The sequence below is a fragment of the Lottia gigantea genome (assembly GCF_000327385.1).
Source record: "Lottia gigantea unplaced genomic scaffold LOTGIsca_143, whole genome shotgun sequence".
Lineage (NCBI taxonomy): Eukaryota > Metazoa > Mollusca > Gastropoda > Lottiidae > Lottia > Lottia gigantea.
The window spans coordinates 206,313-219,061 of NW_008707672.1; the positions used below are offsets into that span (position 1 = coordinate 206,313).

The 12,749-nt window shown below is 33.8% G+C and overlaps 2 protein-coding genes across 2 annotated transcripts; one reads left to right on the top strand and one right to left on the bottom strand.

The window, feature by feature from the left end:
- Positions 1-2,204: 2,204 nt before the first annotated feature.
- LOTGIDRAFT_172849 (hypothetical protein) lies at positions 2,205-6,928 on the top strand (the record flags this gene model as incomplete). The annotated part of the gene is made up of 3 exons (XM_009050031.1): positions 2,205-3,111; positions 4,096-4,246; positions 6,730-6,928. The coding sequence occupies 3 exons, from the start codon at positions 2,205-2,207 to the stop codon at positions 6,926-6,928; spliced, it is 1,257 nt and encodes a 418-aa protein (XP_009048279.1).
- A 2,608-nt stretch (positions 6,929-9,536) lies between these two features.
- LOTGIDRAFT_172850 (hypothetical protein) lies at positions 9,537-11,970 on the bottom strand (the record flags this gene model as incomplete). The annotated part of the gene is made up of 2 exons (XM_009050032.1): positions 9,537-10,107; positions 11,936-11,970. 2 exons carry the CDS (start codon positions 11,968-11,970, stop codon positions 9,537-9,539), a joined length of 606 nt encoding a protein of 201 aa, XP_009048280.1.
- Between the last annotated feature and the right edge of the window lie 779 nt (positions 11,971-12,749).

The window sequence follows — 12,749 nt, forward strand, 5'->3', positions numbered from 1 at the left end:
GTTCTATCCCGCTTTCTGCGAGCTCCGACATATACATAATGATCATCTGAAATGAAATATAGAAACTACAGTGTCACGTGTACTGATCCATGACATATCTATAAAAGAATTACACGGAACACGCTAGAGTTAAGGGTGTCTAATGAGTTTTACCTTTCACTAATTTCTGTTTTTAGACGAGATTAGATCTATGACGTCTATAAAATAACCCACCTTGATATTGTTGATAGTGACCAGGGAAGCGTATGCAGTAATCATAAAATCAAGTACAAACCATCCAAAAATTTGAGGCTCTCATTTCACAGACTGCCGTTGTTGACAACAAAGCGAGTCAATATAATATAAAATTAACTTACGTGTGTAAAGAGATCTGAAATTATTAAAATCTTGTTGAGTATATACCGATACTAAATGCCCGCCGTCTTGTTGACATCTTGTGTTGCCATCCTCCCATGTTTGGGCCATTGAAAAATATTTCAAACAGTATTTTTGATTTGGAAATATGGTGTATCCTTTCTCCGTACAATAACTTTTGTCTGAAATATACATTATTCAAACGCCTCAGGTAATAAAAAATAGATCTGAAAATTAAAGATAACAAATTCATTCGTCTAAAGATAACAACATAATTAAAAACCAATCGAAATAATTCAATAATAGAACAATTACGGTAGAACCTCAAAGAACGTTATATCACTAAAGTCGTAAGTCGGAATGGTTGAGAGTTAAAATGGTCACAGTCGGAATGGTCACGAGGTAAACTGGTCAGAGTCATATGGTCACAGCCGGATATTCAAAACGTAAAATGGTCATTAGGTAAATTTGTCACAGTTGTATAGTCACACAAGGTAAAATGGTAAGGTGAATTGGTCGTCAAAGTCGTATAGTCACAAGGTAAAATGGCTACAGTCGTAAAGTCACAAAATTACTTGTCCACAAGGTAAACTGGTTACAGTCGTATAGTAGTATTAGCAGGCGAGCAACTAGCCCATTTCGCTCCATACCCAGGCGAACACAACTTTATTATTTACGTTCTATACAGAGGTCATAACGACTTACAATCTAGACATAAAATATCCCACATTTATTATTGATTCTACCTCGTCATAGACTACGTCACTACGTAGTCACGTGAGAAGCGCCAAAGCTGTAACCGTCAGTGTGCTCTTAGCTGTCGAGTGGTGTAGACGTCTATCTATACTCTCGCTCCGTCAAACATTCACACTTTTAAACTTTGTGTTTCTAGTAACCAAAGTTTGTTTGAAGATTCGTTGACTGATTGTCCGAATCATTCCTGTTAACAAATTCGATTGTATTTCATCGAATTGCTAGAATGGCGGATGGTTTTAAAAATCCCGTCTTGGCGTCTGCTTCTGATTTAGACTCCGATGATTTGTCTCGTGGTACTCAAAAAATGGCTTCTACTAAGAAGATAAATAGTAGTCAGTTGAGCCTGCCTGGAACTTCGAAATCAGAGATTACTTCTTTACAAGTAGGGAACAATTTTCTCAAGAATATTGAGACCAGTATGGACCATATCGCACAATTTATGGAATCCATGTATAGCGACCACAAACTATATTGGTTTTAAAAAAAAAGTAATTATTCTAAATATCAATTTATCTAACGGCATAATAAACAGTCACTAATTGCTGTCAATGCATAAGAAAGTCTCCAGCCACTACTAATACTATCTACTACTTCTAACTTGGCTTTTATGAGGCTCTTGATGATTGACTGAAATAACAATAATTTACACTATTTACAAACAAAAATAAACTATTTACCATAAAACTTAAACACTTACAACTAACGTCACTATGATGGCTTATGTTTATATCTTATGCGCATGTCAAACCGGAAGTGCTAATTTCTGTGCGGGGACTGGTTTTCTACATTTTGCATACGAATCTGACGTTTTCATTTACAATACATACATCTTTAAATGGAAAAAATATTAAACTAGAATATTACCGAATTTTTAGGCCTATTTATCCCAAAGCGGTCCTTGAATCTTTACTAATGCGCTAAGCCTATTTTGACCTTCTTGTTCTTGACCAAGCAATGACGTCTGCAAACTATGACGTCAGTGACCTTGAAACTAGACTCGATTATCACACATGAAGACTGTGTAAATTCTAAAGGAAGATAACCACGCAGTAAAATTAGGCTGGCTCCGGGCAACCAGAATTTGGCGTAACACCATGAACGAGGCCTTTACCGGACTTGCTGAAGAAAAACGAAAGCTCCCGGAGGAATTTATCATTCCCAAGAAGAAAGCCCGTCGTCGAGTGTCTGACACTTCTTCAGATGAGGCTGAAAAATATTTTATTGCCATGGCTAATGTTAATCGGCCAAAGTCCTATAAAGTTCCAGATAAGGAAAATACAAACCGCTCCCAACTTGACGAAGGTCAAGGTGACGGGGGTGCCAGTAGTAGTTTCGATAGTTTTCTTGACAACGTTGAAGACGAGCTACAACTTTGCTCTAAATCAGGACAGAAAATCAATGATAAATTAGCCAAGTTTGTCACTAAACGATTCGAGACACGACTATCATTCGACAAACTCAAAGAACGAATTGATAAATACAGTATACCCCGTAATTGCGAGGGTGTTTATGTGCCTGAGGTAAATTTACCAATCAAGTCGAAGCTCAACCGTTTTATCAGAGGTTTGGATACTTGCACTTCTAATATACAGAGAACAATTGTTACGGCAAGCTCTGCTGTCATTGAGTGTCTGGAATTAGTATCTTCAAATATGGTCGCTATGAATGGTGCTCCTGAACTTGTCTCAAAACTGACAGATGCTGTGAGTATGTTGGGGCATGCCAATTATGACATTTCTTTGAGAAGAAGAGAATACCTTCGGCCTTACATTCAAGATGATTACAAGCCATTATGTGGACATATGGTTCCTGTAACCAAACTACTTTTTGGAGACGATCTTCAAAAAGAAATGAAAGAAGTTCGTGAAACGAATTTGATAGCAAAAACTGTCAACAAATCTATGGGAAATTACTCCTCCTACAACCATAATCGATTCGACAATAGTAAAAGTCATCATGGTGCCAGTGGTGGATATCAGAAATACCCTTTTCGCGAAAGAGGTCGGGGGAACTTCAAGAAGAAAAGCTATGCCCACGAACCAAAAAGCGAAAAATAGAAGATATAAGTGGTACGTATAGATTCTAATTTCATACATCTAAAAATTATTTTATTGACAAAAAGTCATTGTTCAAAGGAGGCTCAATTTCACACCACTTTGATAGTTGGAATAGCTTAACATCTGACCCTGAAATATTGGATATTGTTCAGGGTGCACATATACCGTTTGAGCATATGCCAAAACAAAGGCGCATTCCTTTTGACATTAATTTCTCTGATACAGAATCAAACATAATTGATCAGGAAAGCAAGAAACTCTTATCTAAAGGTATAATAGAAAAAGTTAATTACAAACAAGATGAATACATTTCAACAATATTTATTCGTGAAAAGAAAGATAAAACACACAGAATGATTTTGAATTTAAGAATACTCAATGATATGGTGGAATATCAGCATTTTAAAATGGAATGTCTTGGTTCCGCCTTAAAAATGGTGAAACAAAATTGTTGGATGAGTACTTTTGTGATGCTTATTATTCTTGTCCTATAGTAGTCGAACATAGAAAATATTTAAGATTTTTCTGGCGAAATGAAAGATATCAATACAAAGTGTTTCCTAATGGATTGGCTTGTTGTCCGAGAAAATTTAGCAAACTTCTTAAACCAGTGTACGCTAAACTTCGATTACTGGGTCATCTGTCTGTACCATACCTCGATGATTGTTATTTACAAGGGAACAGTTATGAGGAGTGTTTACTCAATGTCATAGATACGGTACAATTATTTGATGCTCTTGGGTTTGTAGTACATCCGACTAAATCCTTATTCAAGCCTGTACAGTGCATCACTTTCCTGGGAATTTTGATTGACTCGTCAGTATGACAGTGAGGTTAACTCCTAGTAAAATAGAGAAAGTAGAACTGGCCTGTAAAAAATTATTGAATGAAACTCAAATTACAATAAGAGATGTTTCTGTCATTTTAGGTTTAATGACATCCAGTTTCCCTGGAACTATATATGGGGTATTGTATTACAGAGATTTAGAAAATGAGAAAACTGTAGCTTTGAAACATAATAAAGGTAATTTCGAAGCATCTATAATTCTTGGATCACTAGCCAAAAAAGAATTAACTTGGTGGGTACAGTCATTGAAATCGGCATACAATGTTATTGATCACGGTTCCCCTGATGTTACTATTTATACTGATGCTAGCAAAAAAGGTTGGGGGGGGGGGGAGGGGGTGGGGGTGTACAGAATGACTGTTCTACCGGTGGAAACTGGACTGCAATTGAGAAAGATAACCATATTAATTATTTAGAATTATATGCAGTGTTACTGACATTAAGATCATTTAGATTAAAACATGTGAGAGTCATGATGGATAATACTACTGGCATTGCTTGTATCAATCACATGGGTACTAGTCACTCAAATTCGTGTAATAAAATTACAAAATTGATTTGGGAGTGGTGTATATTAAACAATGTTTGGCTTTCTGCAGCACACATTCTTGGAGTTGAAAATATTCTAGCGGACAGAGAAAGTAAACAAGATAGGCGAGAAAAAGAATGGAAATTAAATAGTGAATTTCTTAAAGGTGCTTTGAGGAAGCTACAGGTTTCTCCTGATCTTGATCTCTTTGCGTCGAGAATAAATACCCAATTCCCAAAATATGTGGCATATAGGCCTGATCCAAATGCCTTCGCTATTGATGCATTCTCCATTAGGTGGGGTAAAATTTTTTATATGTTTCCTCCTTTCAGTGTTCTGACACAAGCCCTCCAGAAGATAGAGAGGGAAAGGAGTACAGGTATAGTGGTGGCACCCTTTTGGACGACCCAGATCTGGTTTCCAATGTTGATTCGATTATTAGTGAACAGACCACTGGTATTACCAAAAGGGAGACAACTCTTGTTTTTACCTCAGGAACCAAACCTACCTCACCCCATGTTCAAAAAGCTACAACTTCTGGTTTGTCCGGCGATCCCTCAATAAAGCAAAGTTTTCAGAGCAGGCTAAAGACCTCATACTTAAAAGTTGGAGACCTGGGACTCAGTACAAAACCCATCTCGACAGATGGGACCGTTATTGTGAGCAGAGGGAAATTAATCCATTTAGTCCATCTTTAGAAGACGGTGTTAATTTCCTTGCAGAACTTTTCTCTACTGGACTTGGTTATAGTTCAATAAATACTGCTCAATGTGCGTTATCGTCAGTTACAACTTTTCAAAACGTCTGACTCTCAAAGTGGTGATGTTGTTAGCTGTATTGACTGGTCAAAGAGGACAAACAATTCATTTAGTTGATATCAATCATATGAAATTAACAGATTCTAGATGTGTTATCTTTAAAACATACACGACCTGGGTCTCATTTAGAACCAATCATTTTGAAAGCTTTTGCACCTGATAGAAGATTGTGCATTGTGACTTACATCAAGCATTATTTGGAAGTCACATCTGAATTAAGGGGTGACTGTAGTAAACTTTTTATAAGTTTTCAGAAACCTCACAAATGTGTTTCTAAAGACACAATTAGTAGGTGGATTAAAGTTGTACTCTCTCTGACTGGTATTGATACTGGAATTTTTCAGGCTCACAGTACACGTGCAGCTAGTACATCTAGTGCGAATTCCAAAGGTCTTAGTTTGGATATTATCTTGAAGGCTGCCGGATGGTCCAATGCTTTTTCAAAATATTATAGTAAAACAGTTTTAGAAAATGGAAACTTTGGAGATTCTGTACTCATATGAACTCATCTTAGGCTTGTGTTAGAGCAACTTGTGTTTCAGAGCTTTTTAGTTATTTGTTAATCTGATAATATGATTTGTTCAAATAATGTGTATTGCATTGATAATGTATGTTATGTAATTATTTTGAAACATATAGTATATGTTTTAGTTTTGCTTGTTTGTTCATGAACACATAGCGTTAAAATCTCACGTGACTACGTAGTGACGTAATCTATGACGAGGTAGAATTGAATAATTTAACGAGACTTACTTGTAAGTTGAAGTTTGATTGTGGTTCTCTCTAGAAAAAGGAATCATAGGTAAAGACGATTATAAAAATGTTTTGGATCATGCAATTTAAATACTGTTTTTTTAATAATAACATCTAAATCCTCGAAAATAAGATTAACCTTAAACTATGAATGTGAACTTGATTCAAATAAAAAATATGAATTAGGACTAAAATATTTTTCAGCTTATAATTCAATAAGAAATGTCAATAAAAAGAATAACCAATTGAAAATTTCAAAGACAATGGGAGATCATTTAAATTATTAACATTACCACCACCAGGTAGTTATGAGTATGTTTCCATCAACGAATTTATATCTGAATACGTTGTAAGTCACAAAGGAAAATCCAATATTGAATTCGAAATTTTAAATCTGAACAAAATAAAACTAGTTATAAAAGACAAACATAAAGTAGATTTGAACGTAGAAAACTCAATAAATGAATTATTAGGTTTTGAAAAGAAATTGTATAGCAAATCTACTCTTGCTCCTAATAAAGTTAATATTGAGAACGACGTCGATATCATCAACATTCATTGCAATTTGGTTGATGGAGTTTTTTTCAATAAAGACAAACAACAAATTATTTTCAGTATTCCTACGTTTACAGTTCCAATCGGGTATAGCATAGTAGAAAAACCATTTCAAACAACATATCTACCAATTAATTCAACAGGGATCAAAGAAATCAATTTAGATGTAAAAGACGGACGTGGAAGATATTTATATCTTGGTGAAGAAGAAATATGTATTCAATTACACGTTTCCTCATTTTCATCCAAAAGTATGTAATCGTAATCATCGAATTGATAATTTTCATCCATGTTACTTTCATTTTTATCATTATAGCGATACATTATTCCATATTTGTTTGGTGGTTTTCTTTTAATCAAATTCACATTATGCTTGAACACTTTCTTTTGTTTATATTTCGGAAGTACAACAACGTCTTTAAAACTTTTTTTCCAAGGTTTATCGAATTCGTTCTCAATGTCTTCTCCACTTGAAGATAATCAACTTAGTTTTTGTATCGTTTAAAAGTTTTCTTTTCCACTAATTCTTCGTTAGAAGTTAGAACAATATTGTATTTTACTTTCGGAACCAAATATAATACCTCCATCTCCATAATCATTCTTTCCATATTCCGTTTCAGAAGTTAAACCATATTCCATATTCCATATTCCATGTGTATGCTATCAGTATAGTATATTTCGGGTTTGACAAATCCATCAATAACGTGAATAAAATTAGTCATTATTTTTTTGCTATGTGCTAATATGAATGATCCTAAATGACTCGGAGTTAATTTCGTTGTTTTTGTTGGTTCAATAATTTCGGGTTGTTCTTTTTCTTTTTCCACTTGTATTGATAATCATTTACTTGTTCGAAACGAATTATATTTGAATAAAAATTTGCTTTATGAGTTTCTTCAGACCATAAATGAAATTCTGTATTTATTCTATCTGGACAGTTTTACCGTAAATAACAATTCCCAATAATTTCATGCAATTACTACCTACATTATTATCCTGTTGTTTGTATTCATTTCTTTTTTCCTTTAAAGTCAAAATATAGTCTTTGTAGACTACACCATCTAGTATTTTGATAATCCTTCCACCAGCTCGAACAATTTATTGTATGTCGACTGAAGTGAGAACGTGGTTACAAAATCCATTTCTAAATCTTATCTTGTCAACAGTTTTTGTTTTGGTTACATCGTCTTCTTTAACAGTATAACTTATTTTGTCTTTGGCTGGTATTGGCTGAAAAACACATTGTTTGGATGTTCAAACCAAACAGATAAAATAGCAAACCTTATTCTAAATTTTTCTTTATTAAAAATCTTTACGAATTCGCTCTTTTCGGATTGTTTGAAAGCTCTTACTGATTCAGCTTTTGGATATTCACCATCACACATAGCAGATGCATAAAGACCATTAGTGTCAAATGCCATTAATTTAGTGGACTGCGAAACTTTTCATCTCTTCGTGAAGACTCGATAGATCTTTTGTAGATTCTTTATATTTTTTAAGTAAGTCAATTAGAGTGTTTTCATCCGTCTCTAAATACTTTTGCAACAGTTAACATATTTAATTTAATTTATTCGAGCTGAATGTTTGTCGAAACTCTACCATCTATTACATAGCGTCTAACATAGTGTCTGATGAATGGATCTACGTGAGGACATACTTTTTCTCCTTTATATAAATAATACCAACCTTTAAGAGATAGAGAAGATGCTATTAAATTATTTATAATAGCTTGATTTATCATAGATTTCATAACTTGATTGTATTTAATCAAACATCCTGCTAAACATATAGTATCTTCTTTTAGCATAAATATCTAAGGCTCCCATTCTTCTATTCGAGATTCCCAATTCGTTTCGTTAAATTACGTGATATCTAAATCAATCATTCTTAAATTCATTGGTAATTCTGATGATTTTCCCCAATCTTTTAAACTGTTTCCTACATGTTGATAGGAACAGGTGAAATTTATTTTTTGAAAATATTTTTGTTGATAAATTTCTTTTCACTATTCCATTTTTTCTGTAAACTTGTTACTGTAAATACATTAGATATTGATAAACAAATTATGCCTCTACTGGTTTTGAGAAGACATTGACTTAATTTTGCCTTATTTTTTTAATAATAATCCAGTTATCAAAACCACTGCCGTTGTGAGAAATTAGAGTTAACTGTGTTTGATCGACGGAACATAAATGTTTTAACATTTGATCTATACAGTTTACTCCCAAAAAAATATGAACTCTTCGGGGATATTATCTGGTTTTAAGTCTGGATAAACTCCATTTATTCTTTCAAACATTTTTCGCAACTTTTCCAGATTAAACAAAGTACAAGCATATGGTGTTGTTTTACCAGTTTCTTCTGTGTAAGTTTCACAATCCCACGCATACTAAGTTTCAGGTTTTGGTCTTGGTGCATGGGTCGATAGATTGGATTCTGAAACAAGTTTGTAGTTTGTTCATTGCAAGATTTCCAATCTTGTTTGAAGCTATCTTCTATTTATTTTATTCCAAGAGTTGTTTCATTATAATTTTGAATCAAAGTTTGATTTCCATCATTGAATTTCCCAATTCGAGCTTGTGTCACTATTCCCTTTCTATTATGTATAGGAAAGGAATAATTAAATTCATTGATTTCCTGAGTCAAATCACGCTTTAAAACAAGATTGACACATTTAATAAAACATGTTCCGTCAGATGGAATGTAACAATGTTTTCCAATATATTCCTTGATACTAAAAAGCACTTTCTTTTCCTACTTTTGATCTTATGATTGGTTGAAAATGTTTTTACGAAATATTAAACGACCCGCAAAATACCAATCTGTATTATCTGATTTTTCGGATATGTTCTTGACGACTTTTTCAATCATTTTATCATTGAAAACGCTAATTGAAAATTTTGCTTAAATTTACCATCTTGAAAAATTTCTCCATTGATTTCAATTTGACCTTTAAAAGTATTAAATTTATCAATCATGTCACGAATCACGTAATCAAATAATTCATTTTCAATCTCTTCTTCAGATTTTGTCTCTTTAATAGATCTAAATTTAGGTGGTTTTCGTTTTATTACAAATTTAGGTGGTTTTCGTTTTATTACAAATTTAGGTGGTTTGCGCACTTGTTTGGTAGCTTTTAGCTGTTTAATTCGTGCTCCCATTTCATACTGATTTTTCTTTGGGTATTTTCCCATGATTTTTTGAAAATTTATCAATTTATCAAAAGAATCAATTTTAATTAGTAATTCATTTAATATTTCATTAAATTCTTCTAGTTTTTCTATTGTTATTATTTTGTCTGATTTACTTCTTTCAAAAAAGATAAATAATTTATCTAAATATGTTTTTATCAAATTTGTTTTTGTTTTACATTTCTTTTTAGGGGTATAGCCAATAGTAATTAATCCACACAAGGATGTTTGAACAGCTGTAAGATAACTGGAATAAATAACGGAAGGGATATACTTGCTGTTAGTGCAGTAGAGGTTGTTATAAGAATAGCTGATATAATACTTATGGTTTAAAAGTAGTGGCAATCTTACTCCAACGAGATTTTAATTTATCATAAAGTCATAACCTCTTGTGAATTTCGTGATGTTTCACTTTCGTAAGATTCTTCCTTTTCAGTAGTTTCCATTTTTTATGAATTAAATTAACTCTATTTCGATCACAGTCGTATAGTCACAAGGTAAAATGATCACAGTCGTATAGTCACAAGATAAAATGATCACAGTCGTATAGTCACAAGGTAAAATGATCACAGTCGTATAGTCACAAGGTAAAATGATCACAGTCGTATAGTCACAAGGTAAAATGATCACAGTCGTATAGTCACAAGGTAAAATGATCACAGTCGTATAGTCACAAGGTAAAATGATCACAGTCGTATAGTGACAAGGTAAAATGGTCACAGTCTCACAAGATAAAATGATCACAGTCGTATAGTCACAAGGTAAAATGATCACAGTCGTATAGTCACAAGGTAAAATGATCACAGTCGTATAGTCACAAGGTAAAATGATCACAGTCGCATAGTCACAAGGTAGGCCCGTTTCTAATACAATCTATTGCCTTAGTGTACTTCCGTGGCGATATCAGCGGCAAATATTAGCGACAATGGCACCAACCAACACCATCATTTGCATTATGATTGTGACATATTTACCTTGACCATATTTATTCGACCATTTTCCTTTTTGGCCATATTACTGTGACCAATTGACATTGTGACCTTTTTAATGATTTCTTGCAAATGATATAATAGTCCTACACAAATAACAAGAAAAGACGTAACATACCCTTGAATATCGTCCACGTGGACTTGTTGGTCGTCACCATTCCCTTACCATTAACATAACTTGGTGCTAAACAATAACAATCCTTTCCTTGATAATAAATCTGATCCCAGTTGTAGAGAGATGAACAAGTTGCTATACAGAGCATTACATTAGACCTTAATATCAAACTATAATAATTTAATGTCACAGGTCCTGTGAAGGTAAAATTTCCCCAGTAAGTTTTTCTCGTACAACACGACGATTTCCATACAAACATTGCTAAAATACAAAACCAAGAACCGTAGTCTGTAAACATTATGACAGCGACAAACCGCATTTGGTAATATACAAGCCAACTAAATTTCCGTACATCTCACTATGAGAGTTTGTTTACAAACAGTTCCGTCAGTTTGAAAATTAAAAAAATATAAAAAAGAGCACAATTCCTCGACTTTTACTCATTTTACTTGGCAACAAGTAGAAGATACTCTGAACTTTCATGTTTCATATGTAACATTCTTTGATTTTGGAATGAACTAATTACACTAACAATCAATAGACCACATTTATTTGTCACGGGATTGTGATCGGAGACAAAAACCTATTAGTCTCAGTGAAAGGCAAATACTGAAAGTCATTTATTATTCAATATTTATTTTCGCTTGGTTAATACAAAGTGGTTTTTAATAAAAAAAACTTCAAAGGGAGCCGCGGTTGCTCAGTGAGTTAGACGCTTGCTCGATAACCTGAAGGTCCAGGATTCAATCCCGGCATAGGTCGAGATAATAACTTCGGATTTTCAACCCAGTTCCCCCTGTCAGTGATGCAGGTGAGAGGGGCAGACATGGTTCTGCGTCTAGTCGTTCGGATGGGACAATAAACCGAGGCCCCGTGTGCCACAGGCTGTGCACGTTAAAGATCCCTCGACAGTTGGAAATTGAAAAGAGCAGGCTAATGCTACTGTCTTGGCAAAATTTCCCTCATTGTACCCTGCATGGCGTTGCCCGTCTTCAATAGTCCACATGGTGAAAAGAGAAAAGTAGGACGTAAAACTCCATTCATTTCATATATTTTTTTAAAAGTGTACTTCTGTCACCGACAGAATCGAAATACACCAATCATTTATTTTTTAAATCAGACGTCTGTGGATTTTGTAAGTCTAAAGATATTGAACAATCTGACATATTTCTCACTTTTTTAGAATTTTTTTATGCTTCCTTGATATTTTGTTCTGCACCTCGCGTCAAATGGACTTGATTCACAAGTGATGTACAATTTAGTGTGTCATCGGTCCTGAAGTCACAATTAGTCAAAGTCGTCAGTCGTATTTTATTCCCCAGTCGTCGTCGAGTTTTTTTTCCAACTATTTGAAAACCCCTATACATGTAATGGTCTAATGTACATATTGAGTTGATACGTATAATTGTTATTTAGCTATTGTGAACTATCGAATCTTTTTAAAAAGTTCATCGTGGTATTTTTTCTCTATCTTGTTCATTTGCTTGTGGATTTTATGAACTTATGATTAAATCTTAATTTTCCATTAACTGCTACGTATGCACACTGTTCTCCGCCGTGGATATTGTTTGGTTCACAAGAATTCCAAAATTCGTGTACAGTTCCACAGTTATCTAATCCAATTTAGTACCATTTAATGTTCTCGTTGTCTCCAATAAATACTAATGTGTTATCTGAAAAAAAAAACCCATAAGATTAAATTTTTTAAATTAAATGTTATTATGTTCGATTTAATTCTCGCCTGTTAGTTTTCAACCCCTGTATTTCTAAGCTTACAATTTCCGG